The 18,845-nt window shown below is 44.5% G+C and overlaps 1 protein-coding gene across 2 annotated transcripts; it reads right to left on the reverse strand.

Annotated features, from left to right (window-relative positions):
* Window positions 1-915: 915 nt before the first annotated feature.
* On the reverse strand, window positions 916-18,842 carry LOC116935135 (BMP-binding endothelial regulator protein). 2 transcript variants are annotated; one of them, XM_045173705.1, is made up of 10 exons: window positions 15,760-16,835; window positions 10,421-10,521; window positions 7,064-7,169; window positions 6,028-6,095; window positions 4,946-5,812; window positions 3,551-4,030; window positions 3,312-3,450; window positions 2,950-3,176; window positions 2,652-2,767; window positions 916-2,575 (listed from the first exon to the last, which is right to left on the reverse strand). In XM_045173705.1, the coding sequence occupies exons 1-10, from the start codon at window positions 15,908-15,910 to the stop codon at window positions 2,389-2,391; spliced, it is 2,442 nt and encodes an 813-aa protein (XP_045029640.1). In that variant the 5' UTR covers window positions 15,911-16,835; the 3' UTR covers window positions 916-2,388. The 2 variants fall into 2 exon arrangements, with proteins under 2 accessions (XP_045029640.1, XP_045029636.1); XM_045173701.1 differs by lacking the exons at window positions 916-2,575; window positions 15,760-16,835 and adding an exon at window positions 18,704-18,842 and having other exon boundaries at window positions 2,735-3,176.
* Between the last annotated feature and the right edge of the window lie 3 nt (window positions 18,843-18,845).

Raw genomic sequence — 18,845 nt, forward strand, 5'->3', positions numbered from 1 at the left:
CATTGTATCTACACAAGATCGCATCCAGTGCGTTTGCGAGATGAGCGTACAGCTCGTTACTCACTGGCCATCATGTCGGCCATTAAAACCCAAAGCAACAAAAAAATGAACAAAAAAAAGACAAATAAAGATAAAGGGAATTGTCTGAACATGTCAGAAGAAAATAGAATAATATGAAAAAAAAAAGTTGAAGGAAAAAGGGCGGCGACAACATTCCAGAGTGCCCTGTGGGTGACCTTTTCTCTTTTCTTGTCTATGTGTCTGTGTGTGTGTGTGTGTGTGACTCTCTTCCGACCAATTAAAAGTGGCTAGAGAGAGAGAGAGAGAGACCCCACTTAAGTGCTCTTTTCCCGGTCCACGGACGGACGGACATTTTCGATGTATTTTTTGTGTCCCCTTTTCTTTTTTTTTTTTTTGTTTTCAGAAAAGAAAATGTCGTTGTGTGCAGTGGGTTGTCGCATTTCTTTCCCTTTTTTTTTTTTTTTGTCTTCTCCTTTCAACTGTTCGGCGTAAAGTGTGTGTCCATCCGCTTCTTCTTTTCCAGTCTTTTCCTCCACCCATCCATTAAAATAATCATCGGCGCGCATGATTTGGTAATGTATTTCTTTTCGGCCGCTTGTCTCCGGTCTGCTCTGGTTCTCTACCCTGCCCTACACCCCCACCACGCTTGGATATGGTCGGTATAGATGCAGTCCACACAAGCAATGGGCACTAATTGAACGGATTAAGATGCGCCTTTCGCATAATAGCCGAATCGAATCGGGGGGACCCGACGAAACGTTAGACGTGAACTGTTTCATTCAGCCGATGCGAGCCGTTCGACATTTCGCAGGCGTACGGCACGTGACGTCATCATTCACGGAGGGCAGCGTCGACGACAAGGAATCGCTAAATGAATGAATGGAATGCTCTTTCTTTTGTTTTGTACAGAGCTTGGTTATGATATATTCATCAAAAACTATTTACAGCGCAGCATATATATATTATAGGAGCACACACACACACACACACACACACACACACATTACACATAATATAATGTTTTCAAAATTATTTTTGAAAAAAATGACATGGGCGTTTTTTTCATTTTTTCCTCTTCGAAGAAAAATGAGAAAAAGACAAAAAGAAAAACACAACACGGGGGAATCGAAAAAAAAAGGATCGACATAAAAAAAAAAACCTTTTTCAGGTGGATTAAACAAATCAACAAATGAAATGATATATACTGTATGTATAACATGTAGTATAAGGCCTAATATGTACACAAAATCAAAGTGAAAAACGCAGCCCCAGGCCGTCAGCGTTTTCGATCGGCCTACAGTTCGTTTCATCTGATTGAACGAATGGGCCAAATTGAAATGCGCTTGCCAAGGGAAACAGAGAGGAGGCCAAGCTGATGAGACAAGGTTTTGCTTCGACGAACGAACGAACGAACGATAATATAGCAATAGTATGTATATAGCGGTAGGGTGATCGTCGGCAATGAACGAACGAACGAACGAACGGGATGGCTAATAATTGAAAGAAATGGCACCAGAAAAAAAGGGAGAAAGAGAAGAGATCGCGACGAGAGAGCCAGCTGACTTGATTCATCATCAAATAGAGGAGGGCATTTCCTTATAATTATCGTCATCCCTTCCGATTAGTCAACAATAATAATAATAATAATAATGATAATAATGAGACGAGTAAAGTGTTTTTGTCAAACCCATTCTTGTTCGTGACACAAAAAATGGCAACATCCGAGCGAAAAGAAACGGAGCCCAACAACCCAACGCTGCAAATGCACAAACAACGAAACGTCTAATCCGAGTTTTCTTTCTTCTTGCTTTGCTTACGATACGAGTCGAATCGATAAAGAATAGTGAATTGAATCGGCGCATTTTGATGAGATTTCTTTGTGTTTTCAATGAGTGTCGGTAGATCATTTTGTCGTCATTTTAGTGAGAAAGGTGGGAGGGGCGAAAAAATAGTCGAAAAGGTGAACACTTTTGTCCGTTTGTCGAATAGAAAAAGAAACTAAAACGATGGCCACTGGGTCAAAAAAATGATGCAACGTCTAAACCGTCAAACCTGGTCCAACGCATATCGTAAACGCCAAATCACCTGTTGCTCTCAAAGTTGTTCCTTTTGTTTGTTTTTTTTTGTTTTTTTGTTTTTTAAATGAAACACTAAGGATAAGCGCAAACAGCAGGTGATTTCAAACGCCAATCTCCCTCCCCCACGCAAAAAAAAAGAAAAAAAAACAAGAAAATCAACAAACAAAAAAAGAAAAAAATCAACATCACTAATGAGAAAGAGTTTTGGCATGGCTCGATGATTTCGATCGAAAGTAAATTTTCTGAAGCAACAGAAACAAAAAAGCAAAGAAGGAAGAGGAGGAAACGCTCAAGTGCTGGGATGAAGTCGAGTGCTGCCACCAGTGTGATGGTGGCCCGTGCAAGAGGTTACCTCACGCCATTTGGGGTCGATCTGCGTGACGCCGTGACGAGCGCATTCGCGGGCGTAGGCCGTCAACGCCTCGCAGTAGCACTGTTTGCCGGACGGGCATTCACACATGTCCAGCAGGCACGACCTATTCGATTTGCAATAAAAATCAATCAATCAATGCAAATGAAACGTCACTAAAGTAAATTAAAAGGTGGCCTTACTTGAAATATCGAACGGGGCTGACTTGCGCATGACACTGGGCGAACGTGGCCGCTTTGAGGACGCTGCATTCACGAACGGCCCGAATGCGGATGTGCCACTGTCGTTGGCACAGCGGCTCGTCCGGCGCGGCGGCAGTGATCGTCTTCTTGCCAGCGACAGCAGCAGACGAAGAGGACGCAGTGGAAGAGCTGCTGGCCAATTGGTTGGGATGGTGTTGCTGGAAGCGACGTTGACTCAAGCGATCGGCCGAACTGGAAGAAGAAGAAGAAGAAGATGGCGGCGGTCGTTGTTGCTGGCTACCCGCGCGCTGCTGCTGGTGCTGGTGCTGCTGCAAGACTTTGGTCCGCCCACCTTCCAAGAGGCGCCAAACTGTTCGACGCTGGTGGCCAATTGACCGGAGCGCATGCGCAGATCGTCGCGCCGCCTGCCGTTAAAGTTGCCGCACAGGCCGCACAGTCGCCGCTTGAACGCAGGCGGCACCGTCACTTCCAAGAAGCTCTCGCCGTCCCACAGCAATTTCACTCCTGTTTGGCGCAATTGGCAAATCGAGACCCAATCAGCATTCAGCATCGTCTTGTCTTTGTGACTTTTACATTTCCCTCTGATTGAAATGCAGGCAATTTGACGTGTTGAAAGAAAAGAAAGGAAAGACAACGTACCGAGATTCGTTCGAACGACGACGCTGTAACCTTCCTGGACGACGGACAGCACGCCCAGGCTAACGAAGGGCAACGACACCCTTTTGTGGTTCACTTTGACTTTCATGTTCTGGCCCAGAGTCACTTTCAGGTCTTCAATCTGTTAGAAAATTTTGCAATCAAGCCAACATTATCACGACCAGTCGATGGGCAATTTGAATTTGTTTCCAGACAAACGACAAATAAGCTGAGCCACTTACGGTGAGCGTGACCGTCTTGGTCCAGGAAAAGGAACGCGACGAACGCGCGTCGTTGGTGACCCGGACGGAGAAAGTGTCGTTGCGGCAGTCGGACGTCAGCAGGTATTTGCATGCGCCTTGGAAGTTGAAGACCCGGCCGTCAAACGTGCGGTAATGCGGGTCTCCAAACACGGTGCACACGGCGTCGTCTTCCACGCATTTCGGACAGCACTGGCCCGCTTCTTTGACTGGATGGCGGCCAGGTGGACACGGTTGGCCAGCGTTGGCTGCCTGCAGCGGTGACTGGACATTGTTGCCACTGCCGGACGACGATGAGGACGACGATGAGGGCGACGACGACGAATCGGAATCGCTCGATTTCATTTTGCGCCGGTGATGATCTTTCGGCCGGTAGACTGGGCATTGCTGGACGGCGCAACGCACTTCGCCCTGCGAACAGCTGCACTGCGTACAAGGATCCAATGACCAACCAGCTCCATCCTTTTTTTTTTATTTTAAAGAAAAAAGAGAATGAAGAATTTAAATTTTAAACGGGAATTGATAGAGCACCATGACATAGTTGGTTACATTACAATAGCTCATTAGCTTATTAGCTTATTCTCGTCTTGCGTGTCTACTACAAGTCATCAGTTAAATGCTGTTTTGGCTCTTGTTTTAGGGGAAAAAGAAACTAATTTTCTAGATATTTTTTCAATGCGTCGGACAAAGGATCGTCAGAAAGAAGAGCCAGAGTCATTTTACAGCCCCAATTTAGGTAACGAGGTCGCCTCCAATCCAACACACGCACGCACAAAACCCAAATAATGAATGCAATAGAAGAGCAAAATGCGCGAGATTCAAACCGAAGCCGATAGTGACATGTTTTGAATGAACTGCTGGACGTCTGAAAGAATAAAAGTCCGTCGTAGGTGGCATCATGATAATAAAGAAGCTCATCATCCAATGGAGAATTTCCCAAAAGGAAAGACGGGCGGTGAATGTCGAAAAGAAAGAAAGAACGAACGAAAGAAAGGAAGGAAGAAAAAAAAGGCTATAATCGTGTCCTAAGTACGTCATCGAGCCTCGCCGCTGCAGGTGGTCTTTCGTGTGTTTCTTTCCGTCTGTTGTTCTTGTTGTTGTTGTTGTCGAATGCGCGCACACCAGGTAACCGCACAAACCATTTCCAAGAGGCAACGTGTAATAAGAAAGGCAGCAACAAGCGAAAGCATTTGTTTGGATGGACTAACGCCGCCGCCGCCGCCGCCGTTCTTTGTTGTGTAATCAGAGCGGAAAAATGAAGGCCGGCAAACAACAAGCGCCCAAGTCGTTTGTTTCAACATTTTCTTTTCTTTTTTTTGAAAGAAACAAACAAGAAAAAACAAACGAGAAAAAGACCCCAAAATATGTTGAACTGACCTGATAAGTGACGCCACGATAGGCGCAGGTGAGAGGTCGTGACGCCGGCAGAGCCGTCGGCGTTTGCATGGCAGGTTGCTGCTGCTGTTGTTGTTGCTGTTGTTGCGGTTGCGACCCTTTGCCGTGAGTGGAAAGAATTGACGACGACGACGACGATGACGAAGAAGAGGCGGCGGCGGCGGCTTCTTGTTGCCTTTGAAACGAAGCGACGACGGCCATGGCCGACGGTTGGGTGGTGGCCGATTTCGACGCCACGGCGTCCGATGGCCAAGAAGCCAAAAGGGGAGGAGCCACCGTGATGGTGGCCGGGTGCACGTTGGGGCACGACGACGACGACGACGAGCTGCCACCGAGTCGTCTGCTGTTGTCGCGCAGACAGACGGTCGTCGAGTTGGGCTGGCACGTGCAATTGGTGCACGGATCGGGCCGGAATTTCGCTCCCAGTTCAAACTGTTTCTTGCCGATTTGGCAGACGGCGGGCGCAGCCATGGCCGGCTGCACTTCTTTGCGCACGCCTTGGCAGACTGGACAGCAAGCGCCCGGTTGCAGCAGAGCTTTGTTGGCCGGACAGGGCAGGACTGGGCACGTCTGGCGAGTGCACATCATCGAACCACCCGGCAGACATTGGCATTGGGTGCACGGCTCCGTTAGCGGGTCGGGACTGGCGGCCGGACCACCTTCCGCCATCGTCACGTTGCGTCCGCTTCGCGCCTGCCTCCATTGGCAACCTTTGCAGCGCGGGCAGCATTCGCCCGGCCTGGCCGGCAATAAATGCTGGCAATGGCCGTCGGCTGTCGACGCGTCCTCCTCGTTCCAGCGACACGTTTGACGGGACACGGTTACTACACCGCCCTGACATGTCATCGTCTATGTTGCACATCAATTGAATTAACATTTATTTTGTTTGTTTTGTTTTTTTTTGAATTATTTTCTCTTCTCTTTTTGGATGATTGCAATTCATTTGAATCTTTCGATTTTGGAGCGCTGCGTGAGTCATTGCTGTCTGACTCACGCACCAGCCAATAAAGGAGGCCACAATCGAATGCAGAAAATAAAAAAAAGACCGGATTTCGGTTTTTTACCTGACAAGGATCGTCGGGGTCGTTCCATTGACTGCCGCTCTGATAGTGAACACCTCTGTAATAGCAACCTGAAAATTTAAAAAGAACGTTTAAAAGGAAAGACAAAAATTCAATATTTCAATGAATATTTGAGGATGTTGGGTTCGTTTGACAGTCGTGTACAAGGAGGGGGAAGGGACACTTTAGCTGCGCCGCCATCAGCGCCATAAACAAACGTTGCCAATAAAGGCGACTATAGAATCAAAAGTCCTTTCTCTCTCTTTTTCCTATTTTCCTATTTTCTTTTTTGATTGTGTTTACGGCAAGATGTTGAACAAAATAAAAACAGGAAAAAGGAAGGGGGCACCGACAATGTGTAATTAGTTGAATGCATTGTAGAGACTGAGAGAGCCACAAGAAACGAAAAATAGCGGAAGAATGTCAAAAGGTTGGTCGACAAAAAGGTCGTCATCAACCAAGGAATGCAGCCGACCGCATTATTAAGCCATGGGAAACGATTCTGTTTTGTTTTTCTTTCTCTTTTTCGTTTTCGTTTTATAATTATTTGATGATTTAGAACACAAAACAAAATTAAAAGCCGGGGCTTAGCAAAGCCGCCAAAAAAAACCAAACAAACTTTAAACGCCTGCACACACACACACACACAACATAATAATAGCCATCGTCAGTTTTCTTTTCAAAACTTTCCATAGATTCTATTATTTTGCGTGGCTCTGTGTGTGGGTGCGTGTGTGTTTGTTTTGTGTAAAAAAAAAACAAGAAAGGAATCGAGTTTTCCTTTCGTTTTTTGCCTATCAAAATGATATGGTAATGTCCCAGTGTAGAGAATAAGTTGTACATTTCGACCCGTCAATCCGGCGTAATCTGTTTCTCGTTTGCTGCTCTCTGGTGGCCGCGCACTCAGCGTCGGAACGTATAGACGCGGACCAGTGCGGTCAACCACTAACGACATTTGGCATTTCAATGGACTGGGACGATGATGAGACGCAACAAAAAAACTAAAAAAACAATCAAAGTTGAGTTTTTTTCTTTTTACCTTTGCAGACTTGGCAGCATTTGGCGGCGCTCTTGTTCTGTTGCAACACGACGTAACAGTTGCCCGTACTGGGACAGATCTCTTTCTTGCACTGGACGTGGCCATCCTTGAATTGAAATAAAAAACAAAACGAAAAAATTGAATAACAAACCAGAAAAGCATTTCACATTAGTCTTTCGTCCATTATAAATAATTCAGTTTCACCCGCCTTCGATTTTGTTGTAAAAAACAGACAATGTCTGTGTCGTTTTAAAGAGAAACAACAACAAAAAATCCTTACCCCCCGAAAAAGGAATAAACGTGAAAATTGATCTTTGCTTTAAGATTTTAAAAAGAAAAAGGAGAGAGAGACCAGATCCAGTTCATTCAAAAATGGGCGGTCGGTAATTTCATCTGATTGAGCACACGGTAAGCGAGTCCAGTGGCCCATGCCCACCTTATTTGTCGGCACTGCACATCACAATCACCGGATGGCCGAATACAGAAAATTTTAAAAAAGAAAAAAACTATCGCTGATACGCCGGTCGGAAAAGAAAGAAAGAAAAAAAGAAAAATTCGATCCGGATTGTTGAAATCAAAAACCGGATTCATTTTCTTTTTTTAGGGAAGGGGATGAGCGACATCGTAGACGAGCATCGACAGTGAAACGTATCACACACAAAAGAATCTCTTTTTTTTTTCCTCATTTCATTTCATTTTAGGAAACATTTCAAAATTGATAAAGAAGCCCACATCATTAATGGATGGAAATGGGCTTTCAAAATTGTTGACTACTTAAAAAACAAAAGGCTAAATTCTTTCAAAAAGAAAAATAAAAAACCAAAAACATTGAAACAAAAAAGGCCTTTGTTTGTTCAATTCGAGTTGATGGAACTCGTGTAAATCTAGTTGTGAGATGGTCCATCGCAAGAACTGCCGGCTGCCAGCACAGCAGGTGAATATGAATTGATGATTCCTTCTCAGGTGAGCGCTGCGTTGGCGACCGAGGTTTGAAATGCCAAAGACACCCCCCACCCTCCTCTTCTAGCCAAAGGAGAATGGAGAAAAAGGGCGTTCTCGGTCAATAAATACGAGAGCTTAAATAGTCCATCTGAATGCAAAGGTCTACACAGAGAAGAAGAAGAAGAAGAAGAAGGAAAGAAGAAGAGTGGGCGGTTGTATTTGCTTAGCAGTTGACAGAACTTTGAAAAGAACAAGAAGAACAAGAAGAAGAAAAGATTCAAATGAAAAAAGGTGGCGGGGGGGCTGGACAAAAATGCGGATTTTCTCTTCGTTAAAAGCCGCTCTCCCCGGCCGAGAGGGGGGCTCTCCTAAACCATTGCATGTCCCAACTAGACCTTTTATTTCAGATTTTTCTCGCTCTCTTCTCTCCTTTAAGAAAACAAAATGAATAGCCTCTCGTTGAAGTGTATATATATCTATACATCCAGTTAAGACTAGGCAAAGAAACGGTACTTAACCGCACACACACACACACACAGGTATTTGTTTTTGTGTGGCCACTTGATCCCTTCTATACACGGCTGCTTTAGATTTTTGGACAACACGGCCAACTTCCGTCTATTGACGCGCATTTGGACCGCCAAATCTCCAATCAACGATTCTTCCAGTCTTTTTCTTTTTCTTTCCATCGGTTTGCAATGGCCATGAACGGTCGACGGCCAACACAACATCGACGGTGACGCAACTTTTGAAAGGACAAAGTGATTCCATTTGACTGTTCTTTTTTCTCCTGGTCGCAAGTGACGACAGCTCGTAATCGTTCCCAGCTGCACACCAAAATGGATTTCCCGCGAATTTCGTCCCGAAAAGAAAAAAACCCAAATGCAAGAGGGCAGTCGAAATCACATTTGCGTATAGATTATTTTCTCTGTGTGTATGTGTGTGTGTGTGTGTAGACGACGTTTGCGTGCGTGTGTGTGTTCTTTATTTCCCACTCACTCGGGGAGGTCCTCCTCTTCGTTTCGATGGCTATCTATCACAGTAAGAGCAAGGGGGGAGAGGAAAAAGAAAGGGAAAAGAAAAAAAGGTTAAGTGTATATATATAGTGTGTTTTAATGGGTTTTCTATCTTTTCCTTCTATTAAGAACAGAGTGGAGCCATGGAATCAAACGTTTTTTCTTTCTTTTTTTTCCTGCATTTTTTCCAGTGCGCAGACCCACAGCTGAGAAATGGGTCGGAAAACGAATGGCCGTCTACTGTTTTGAAAATGTCTTCGGAAAAAAAAAAATGAAATCGAAAAGTACATAACAAAATGAACTTGTACGTCCTAGAGGCAGAGTTTTGAAAATCCCCTTGATGGTCGGGCCCGCCTACCCGATGGAGCGCATCAATGAACGGCTTAGCTTTTAATCCTATCCACTCATCTAAGCACACACACTGATGGATAGCTATTTGTGTGTGTGTCTCTTTAGCGCGCACACACACACAAAAGGGGGGTGACCTTTTTTTTTTTTTTACTTGGCTACAAATAAATGAGTGGGGGGTGGATGAAGAGCCGGATGTTGTGATTGAGTCAAACTGGACAACATTTTAAGAAAAAAAAAAAACAACAAAAAATCGATCAGTTTGAAACTGAAATGCAACGGGATCGAGCGCAATTTCTCTAGTCATTTTTGTTTGTTTATGTTTCAAAAATGCAAAATAAAATAAAAACAAGTTGCGGACGAACGTGACTTTTCGACTGACTGCCTTCCGAAAACAGAAAAGCGCTCGCACACACACAAATAAAATAAAGAAAAAACAAAGAAAAAGAATCTTTTGTGCGGTTGCGGAGAAAAAGAGTCACGCTTGCAGTCACGAAAGCTGAAAAAGGGACCGCCCTCGGATTCATTTCTCGATTCGTTTGACCGACACACCGGCCGACCATCAACCCACTAAAAATACGCACACAACCTAACCTATCGATGTTTCAGCCTCCCGTTTTTTTATTTTTTTTATTTATTGTTTTGAAATTTGAATGTGAACGAAGGCGATCGTCGAATGAAAAAGGGGAGCACGAAACGCGTCCGTTATTTCACGCTGCCACGGATGGTCAAGGTGCAGGAGAATGCCCGCAGAAAGAAGAGGCGAGAGGCAAAAAAGGCAAAAAGAATGTGGAAACTGAAGAAGACCACCCAGTCAAATGTTTAGAGTCTTTCCTATTGTTTTCCCAATGTTGTTGTAGGCCCTTTCTATTTTCATCTGAACGCCGTGCGCCCCCAAACATCATCAATTATCTTTTGTGCTCGTGATACCCAAACACTGCCACTGTCACAGCCACAGCCACCGCCACCCCCATCCCCATCCCCATCCAATAAAAACACAAAAGCAAAAGCAAAAATGCGATAGGCTTAATGATTGAATGTGTCGATTTACCTTACACATGCAGGTCATGCAGGGAATGAATTCTTCGACTATCTTCACGACGACCGTTTGTCCTTCGTTGGTGCAGTTTTGATTCGTCGCCGTCAGACTCGCTGCTCCATGAAAATTGATTTTTTAAAAAAGAAAAAGAACAAATTCAATTAAATTGAGTTGCATGTTTGTTGTTGTTCAACAGTGAACATAATTGAAGCAAAAGGCCAGTGGAAGCCGACAGTCGAAACAAAAACACACACACACAAATAAATCTCTTTTCGAAAAAGGGCCAACCTTTCTCCGATGTTCCCAGTCTTATTCCTTTTATTACTTGCTTATATATAGTATATGATCTAACATCTAAGAAAGGGAGAAATAAAAGTAGAGGGGAAAACAATCAAGGAAGAAAAACGCCGCCACCACCGCCGCCGCCGCCGCCGCACCACTTTTCTTTCTCCGCTGATGGGCTGGCCGGCCTTTTTTTTCCCTTAAACAATAGTTTTTCTTCTTGTAGAGACGAGTCAATCGTTTATGTTGCCTCTTTTCACAGAGGGGGATGCACACAGCCACTACCCCCTCTCCATCCTTTCAGACGTGGGTTGTGTGTGTGTGCAGGTTTCACGGTTGTTTGAACCGTTTGACGATCAAGAGGCTCGACTTATTGTCTTTACCTTCTTTCTTTCGGGGTTTTTTTTTTTCAATCAAGTGTCGGCTCTTTGAGCTGATAGATGGCGTGCACGCACGTCATCCCGCGGTGCCTGGGAAAACGGCACAAGGAAATCTTTTCTTTTCTTTTCCTTTTTTTTATTTCTTTTTTAAGTTGAGGTATGCACGCAACCCTCCTCTCCACATCACCCCATCCACTCGCTACAAGAAGAAGAAAAACAAAAAATGCCCAACCACCCACCTGGAAAATTGGATATTTTTCAGCTCATTATTTTTGAAGAAAAATAGAGTTGCCATCAATTGCGAAATGAATCGGCGTAAACTCGTCAATGTTGTGGCAAAAATTTTGTTGTTGTTTTTTCTTCACTGAAATCAATTCAAAAAGTGGACCAAGTCACAGAGCGTTTCGCAGTAAAACCTGAGACGCAATAGGCCCATGGAACAGACGAAAGAGGGCCGAGTTGCAAATTCCAAAGGTGGAAGTTTCTAAAACGTTAAACCAACTCCTTGAAAACGTCTCGGTTTAAAATGTTTCCCCCCTTAATTTTTGTAATTTTCAGGTGCTCTAACCCGCCAGGTGCTCTAACCCGCCAGCAAACCTCAAAAGGCCTAAATGAGTTCTGCAGTGCGAACAACAGTGGGGAGGGTGAGATGATTTGGCGTAGGGCACACAACATTTTTGTTGTGCGATGATGGTGATGTATCGACCAGGATGTGTGTGTTTTTCTTCGCTCGTTGTAAGTGATCACAAAGAGGCAGACGTTGCAGACGTTGCAGACGTTGCAGCGCGTCGCAATGGCGCACGACACGACAATTTCGTGTTCGTACGTGGGCGTGGGTGGCGGTGGCGGCGGCGGCGTCGGGAGAAATTGAACAAAAGTGACGACAAAGTGCATTGTCGTCGTGTCTCAGTCAAATAATAATCATACGAGCCAAAAAGAAAAGAAATACACGTGCAAATCGGAGAAAATGTTGGCTGAGAAACGAGCAACAAGCCACGCCCATTTCTAGACGTCCATCGCGTGTCACGACAATTGAATGGATGGATAAATAATAACATCTCGGTGCGCGGCAACAAAAGGCAGCAGCCCCTTGCCAACGACGTCACACACAACAACAAGCAATAATCAAAAGATTGTTTTCTTTTTTTTCTTTTTCTTTTTCTTTTTCTTCCAAAAAGAAACAATAAAAAATAAATCAATAATAATAAAAAAAAATAAAAATAAAAATAAAAAAAAGGCGTCGTTTGGTCAGGTGACGACCTTGAGTTCCGTTGCACGCGCAAGGACGCCAAAAAGGGCAACGTTCATTTTTGCCCCGTTAACGTCTCGGGTCGATGATGAATTTGAAATTTGCTGGTTGGTCGCCGTCGGCTGTGCCGTACCGCCGCGAGTTTCTTGTGTTGCGCTGGCGACTTGTTGCCGCAATAAATGACGCCATTCGGCTGGCGCCGGCCACTTGGTTTTTTTTCTTTATTTCTTTCTCTCTTTCTTTCTTTCCCGCTCTCTCTCTCTCGTTGCGTGCGAATCCATCAACATCATTGCTCCGACTTTTTCTGATTCTGTTGACGTTTCTTCCTCTTCTTTCGCCCCTTGAATCGTGTCGAAAAAGAAACGAACGCGTGCGGATTCGAGATTTGGTGCGTCTGCTAGTTGGTGATGACGCGTGTCGTTCGGCCAAGAAATCAATAGAAAATTGGCCGTTCTGTGACGCCAATCGACGTCTATGCGGATGTTGCTCGTCCATTTTATTCAAATATGGCCATTTCCCGCCAACTATTTGATTATGGCAGACAAAGTAAGAAAAACTTGCGAAAATTTTTTTTATTGCCAAAAAAAAAATTAAAAGAAAAAGAAAAAAATAATATTCCGTGTGTGAGAAAATGAGCCGACGCTCGCCGCCGCATTCCACGAAATGCGCAAAAGAAAGAAGAAGAAAATCTCGCGCGTGCGCCCGCTTTTCGTTTTTTTTCTTCAAATTTTCGCTGCTGCTTTGGCTCTCTCACTTGAAAAAAAAAAAAAAAAAAGAAAAATAGCAAAACTTCCCGCTGAGAGGGGCCGAGAAGCTGATCAGACATTCAGGTCCCGAACGGACGCGCAACACACAAAAAAAAGAGATGCCAAAAAAGAAATTTCAAAAGTTTTGAACATTTCTTATTGGCCACAGCTGAGCAGACATTGGGAGCCCCCCAGACTGAACGACGATGCAAAAAAAAAAAAAAGAAAAAAAAAATGACTCCCGAAATAGCTGGCGGGCAACGAACAGCAGCAGATCTTGTCCCCCCCGCTTTTCACGTTCGAGTTTTGCCAAAAAGAAAAGCAAAAAGGTGACAAAGCAAACCGACCAAACGATTAGCTGCGACAAAAAGGGGGAAACAAGAAATGGGCGAGCAAGAGACGAGCGAGGGAAGGGAATAATTGAAACGAGAAATTCAAATTGGTGGCGTGCGGACGTTGCATCACACAAAGGACCTTGATGGAAATCTCTTTGACGTCATCCCCTAAACGAAGCGGAAGTGAAAAGCTTTTTTCTCTCTTTCTCTCTGGCCTTTCAATTTGTGTTGAAAATGTTTGCCGGCACAAAGAAAGGAATTGGTGTCGACAGGAGGCCGCCAGGAGTCACATGTCGTCCTCGTGTCACGCACCAGTCGTCTCCTAGCAACCGATCTATTCTCTACAGTCGCAGCGCCAGACAAGAATATGAGAGGAGCTGCCCATATGGCAGATCATCTTCAAAGTTCATTGGGAATTTTGGGGTTTTTTTTTTTGTTTTATTCGTTATGTTTTTTTTCTTGCATTTTTCCTTGTTGTCCAACAAAATCAATTTGTTTCTTCTAAAAGCCGAGAATTTGAGTTTGACCCGGATCCGATGACGGGAGCAGCAGCCGCCGCCGCCGCCGCGACTCGTAGCCAACGTTTTTTTTTTTTTGTGACACTCCCGCGTGAATTCCATCACATCACCACCACGCCATCGAAACAAACACAACAAATTTGGGAAATATTTCTCGGATCGAAAGAAAAGAAAATAGATTTTCTTCTTTCGTCTTAACGGCTGCGCTCACGAGCAAAAAAAATATCGGTGCTGCATCCGGCCGATAAATCAGACGATGCGACCTTGCCACATTTGTCTTGACTGCGACCGACGCGTTTCTCGCAGCGGCTCTACTTATTTTAACGCGATTCTTCTTAGTATTTTAAGAGCCGCCTTTTATCATATCCCCATCACTTTTGGCCCGCTCTCTCCTCACACACACACACACACACACACACACACGTACAGACATTGGTTGCCCACCTGTATATTCATTGGCCACCTTTTTTTTTTTTTTTCGTCGGTTGCACCGTGTTCGATGTGTGTTATTCGGCCTGAATTTGCATAGACGTGCGGCGCTGCGTGCACCAGCAGCCGGAACCGACACACACAAGACCAAGAAGAAGACGAACGAACGAACGAGAAAAAGAAGAGAAAACTCGTTCCTTTTATACTGTTGTACATTTACCTGCTGCAGGCAGCAGAACAACACAACAAAACAAAAAAACGAAGCGTGCAGACAGAAACACACAAAAGTGTTTTTTTCTTTTTTTTTTCTTTTTTGCCTGCGTGCCCAACAAACTGTTGAGCTCGACACCTTTAAAATATACAGTTACTTTATTTTCAATTGTTTTGTTTTTCTTTTTCAGTAGTTGAAACTGTTTCATAAAAGTGCCACTTTGTTTTCGAATGTGAAATTGATTTGAATTTGTGCTAGCAGCCGATTCTGCCCGCCCACCCCACCCCTTCAAGAACCACAAAATAAAAAATCGACATGTTATCGATAAATCTAGCTGTGTGTCAATTGGCGTGAGAGTGTGGGCGCCCGAACGTCAGCAGGAGCCATGCAGTAGACATCGGATGGCAGGAGCTCGCAGGGCCAGCCCCAAAAGCGATGCCTTTTGATTGATGCTCTTCTGGCTCTGTACGTCTCTGCACGTCCGTTCGTTCGTTCAGACGAACCAGAGAAAATGAAAGAGAAGAAGAAGAAGACGAAGAAGAAGAAGGAGGAGGAGGATGAAAAACACAAACAAGCCACAAGAGCAACGAGACGGGCGAAAGCTTTGGCAATAAAAAAAGGCGGCGGCGGCGGGTTGCCAAGGTAACCAAAACCTTGGGTTAAAAAAAAAAGGCGAACGAGAGATGGCAAAGAGAGAAAGAAAAAAACCGAACGATAGACGCGCGCGCGCGCAAGAGAAAGAGAGAGAAAAAAAAGAGAGAGAGATAAGATGATGATGAAGAGACTGTGCGTGCATATAAGCAAAGCGAGTTGTGTCTGCTGTGCTGGCCAAGCTGATGGAGAGAACACGAAAGAGAACGAGAAGAAAAAAAAAGAGAGAGAGAGAGAGAAGGTCGCCGCCGGCCTTGTTTGCTCGATGATGAATATCACCTGACCCCTTTTGAAACACACACACACACATATAGACGAGAAGAACAACATCGAGACGTCTATCTCAACTAAATAGAGCCACGCACGCATACACACAGCAGAGCAGAGCAAAGCAGAGCAGAGCAAAGCAGAGCAGAGCAGACGCCAATTGGTTTGGCCAACCAAAAAAACGAAGGAAAATGTGATGAAAATCAGTTCTCAACAACAACAGCGTGCGATTTCGTCAATAAACAAATAATAACGGGAAAGAAAATGGGATTTCGACACTGACCGATTTGAATGGCGTCGGCGCAATTCGGATGACGGCTGATGAATCCACCACCGCCGATCAACGACGTCACCAAGACAATGGCAGAAATGAAGCAGACGGAAAAACGAGCGGTGGCGATCGACAGTTTTACGACGCCGCACGATGAAGCCATTTCTGCCTTGTTTTTGTTTTTCTTGTTCCAATTGTTTGGTTTCGTTTACAAAAACAAAAACAACAACAAGAACAAGCAACAAAAACAAAATAAACGAAATTCAAAACAAAACGACGCACGTTTCAATGGCCGCACACACGAAAAAATCAATCAAAAACGCCAACGAAATGGAAAATGGCGTGCACTTGAAAAACAAGCACAAAAACATGCGGCGAGATGACGGCACGACAAGTTTTTCCAGTCCGCCACAAAAGAGAATCGAGTTTTTGATTGGAAATTTTTCTTCTTTTTCTTCTTCTTCTTCTTCTTCTTCTTCTTCTTCTTCAGCCGAGTCGAACAAGTTAACGAGAGAGAACGGCAATGGGTGCCCGTTCATCAGGAAACTTTCACCCGAAACAACATTCAACTCGTTGTCGATCGTTGTTGATGCTGTTGTTGTGTCATCTACTGCCAGTGCGGCAATTTGTGTTGCATGTTCACTCACTCTCAAGTCTCAAGTCTCAACTCAAAACACTTTTCCCACCTAATGAACGCACTTTTAGACCAACGGCACACGAAAATCACGCGGGACTCGAAACTTGGCTCACACAATGACACAATTTCTGTCGCCTTTTCAACTCTGCCACATTGAAAAACGAGACAATCAAATTGAGTATGTGTGTGCGTGTGTGTGTGTGTGCGTGCGAGAGAGAGAGAGAGACAGGGACAGAGAGAGAGTTTTGGCATCGGTTGGCCAAGTGCCGAGTTCGTGAGTGTCGAGACGCTGTCCCGTCCGATGGCCGACGATGTTGAGCCCCAACTGACGGACAAGAACCGACCGACCACTAGTCCAACCCAAAACTAAGAGACGGTACCACAAAAAATAAAGCTGCTGCTGCTGCTGCTTGCTCCTACTCACACTCAACTCAATACACAATCTCCGCAAGCTCCGCCCTTCCCCCTCCTTTCTCCCCCTTCTCAATAAGCTCCACCCACTCATTGGCAATCCGCCCCAAAACAAAACAAATTAAGCCCCGCTCTATGCGCTGCTGCTGCTGCTGCTGCTGCCTCTGATTCGAATCGCCCACACTCTACCAAATTTGGAATCATTTGACATTTCTATGCGTTTTGGTTTTGTTTTGTATTACTTTTCTTTGTTTGAAATAATAATGCAGACATTTATTCGTTTAGTCTCTATTTTAAAAATGGACAGATCAAAAACAAGTCCAGACGTTTTGAGTCGCCGCCTAACCGGAATGATGATGCCCTAATTAGCATCCATTCACTGATGCCACACTCTCACAGATGCAGCTCTTCAATTCACGCACGAGTCGGTGTTATCGATGCACGCACACAAGCACAAAAGGCGTAATGGCTCAGAGGGAGACATTTGATGCTTCAGTTCAACGCCTCTCTTTTATTATTCCTATTCAAAGTGACATACAAATGATTTTCGAGTCATCTTGATTAGACAGTTGATTCGGCCTCAAATTGGGCAGCACCACAAGAAATGAGAAAACCATATTAAAAGCAGAGAGGTCATTCGAGGTCGTTCATTATCAAACATTTTCATCGTCCGTGCGTAATGTATACACACACACACACACACGTAAAGGGAGAGGGAGTGTCGATTTTATATGCGCTCGGCTGCTGCCTTGTAGACTGTAAACAAGCAACAAACAAGTATAACGATGGTGACGACGACTTTGTCCAATCCCTCGCAGTCGTAGGCAGCAGAGTTAACAGCTGATCAGCTCCCCCACTCCGCTTGTCAATCGGATTATAGCACATCTTTTTATAATCGTTTCACTACAGTACAAACAAGACACCGTCCCCTAATCCTCCCCTTCCCCATTTCAATAGCCTCGTTGACTGCTGTTAACGTTAAATGGTGGTTATCTCTCGATTCAGATCGTTATGCCGATAACAGCACGTTCTCGTCATTATACACATTAACAAGTGGAAAGAGAAGCTTAGGTGTTGGCAAATGGAGTCGCAAAAATATTCACTTTGCTCACCGTTTTCGTAAAAAGTCTGTTAAAAGAGTCGGGACATTCTTTGGAGACTTGATAAGAACTATACTTTATTTTTCATTAATCGGCGGTCGGTTTTGTTCCCCCCTTAAACAAAAAAAAAAAACAAAAAAACTCTTTCAACTCGACAATGGAAATGGTGATGTGAATGGCGACGGGACGAATTCGATATCTTTTCCATTCGTTTTTTGTTCCAAGAGTCTCGCGGATGGACGTCGCGACAGTCTCTAGAGTCACTCGTCATTCCTTTCGCCTATCCCTTCTCGACACCCAACACAGGTCCCAGAAATAAGAAAATAAAATATAAAAATTCCTTTTTTTATGTACGGTAAGTAAGTAGCAACACTATTTTGCATTATTAGGCAGTCGCCGCCGCCGCGCGAGCTTATTTTGCTTTTGATTCTCATTCAAAAAGACCGCGCCCGACCAGACTCGACCAATTGTCCAATGCAATTGGATTTGGGTATTTTTTTTGTTTTGTTCTTGTGTGTCTCTTTAATCTCCCTCTATTTTGCTTTTCCGATTAATTCCCTGTGCGCGAATTGTCGGGCAAAAAAAAAAAAACTAAACGTTTTCGACGCACAATTTTCCGCTTTGGAGTTGAAGAAATCAAGAAATCCAAGAGGAAACGTACAAACGGGTCCCTCTACCGCTCAGTTTCATCACTAAAAGACACGCATTATATAATGACCAAATCTACAAGAAAGACTTATTGCTGATGGCTAGTGATTGCGAAAAACGGTATCACAATCGTGAAATCTTGGAAGCGTGATTCATTTACCCGTAATTGTGTGTGGCGAAACGCGCCAGTGACGCGTCGATGTGGTGGGTCCCATGTCCGGCGCGGCAACCTAGCTCGTGTGCGTGTGTCACTCCAGGCTCAGCAAGACGATTTCAAAAAAAAATAAAATAAAGTTAAAAGG

Source organism: Daphnia magna, linkage group LG1 (genome assembly GCF_020631705.1).
Source record: "Daphnia magna isolate NIES linkage group LG1, ASM2063170v1.1, whole genome shotgun sequence".
Lineage (NCBI taxonomy): Eukaryota > Metazoa > Arthropoda > Branchiopoda > Diplostraca > Daphniidae > Daphnia > Daphnia magna.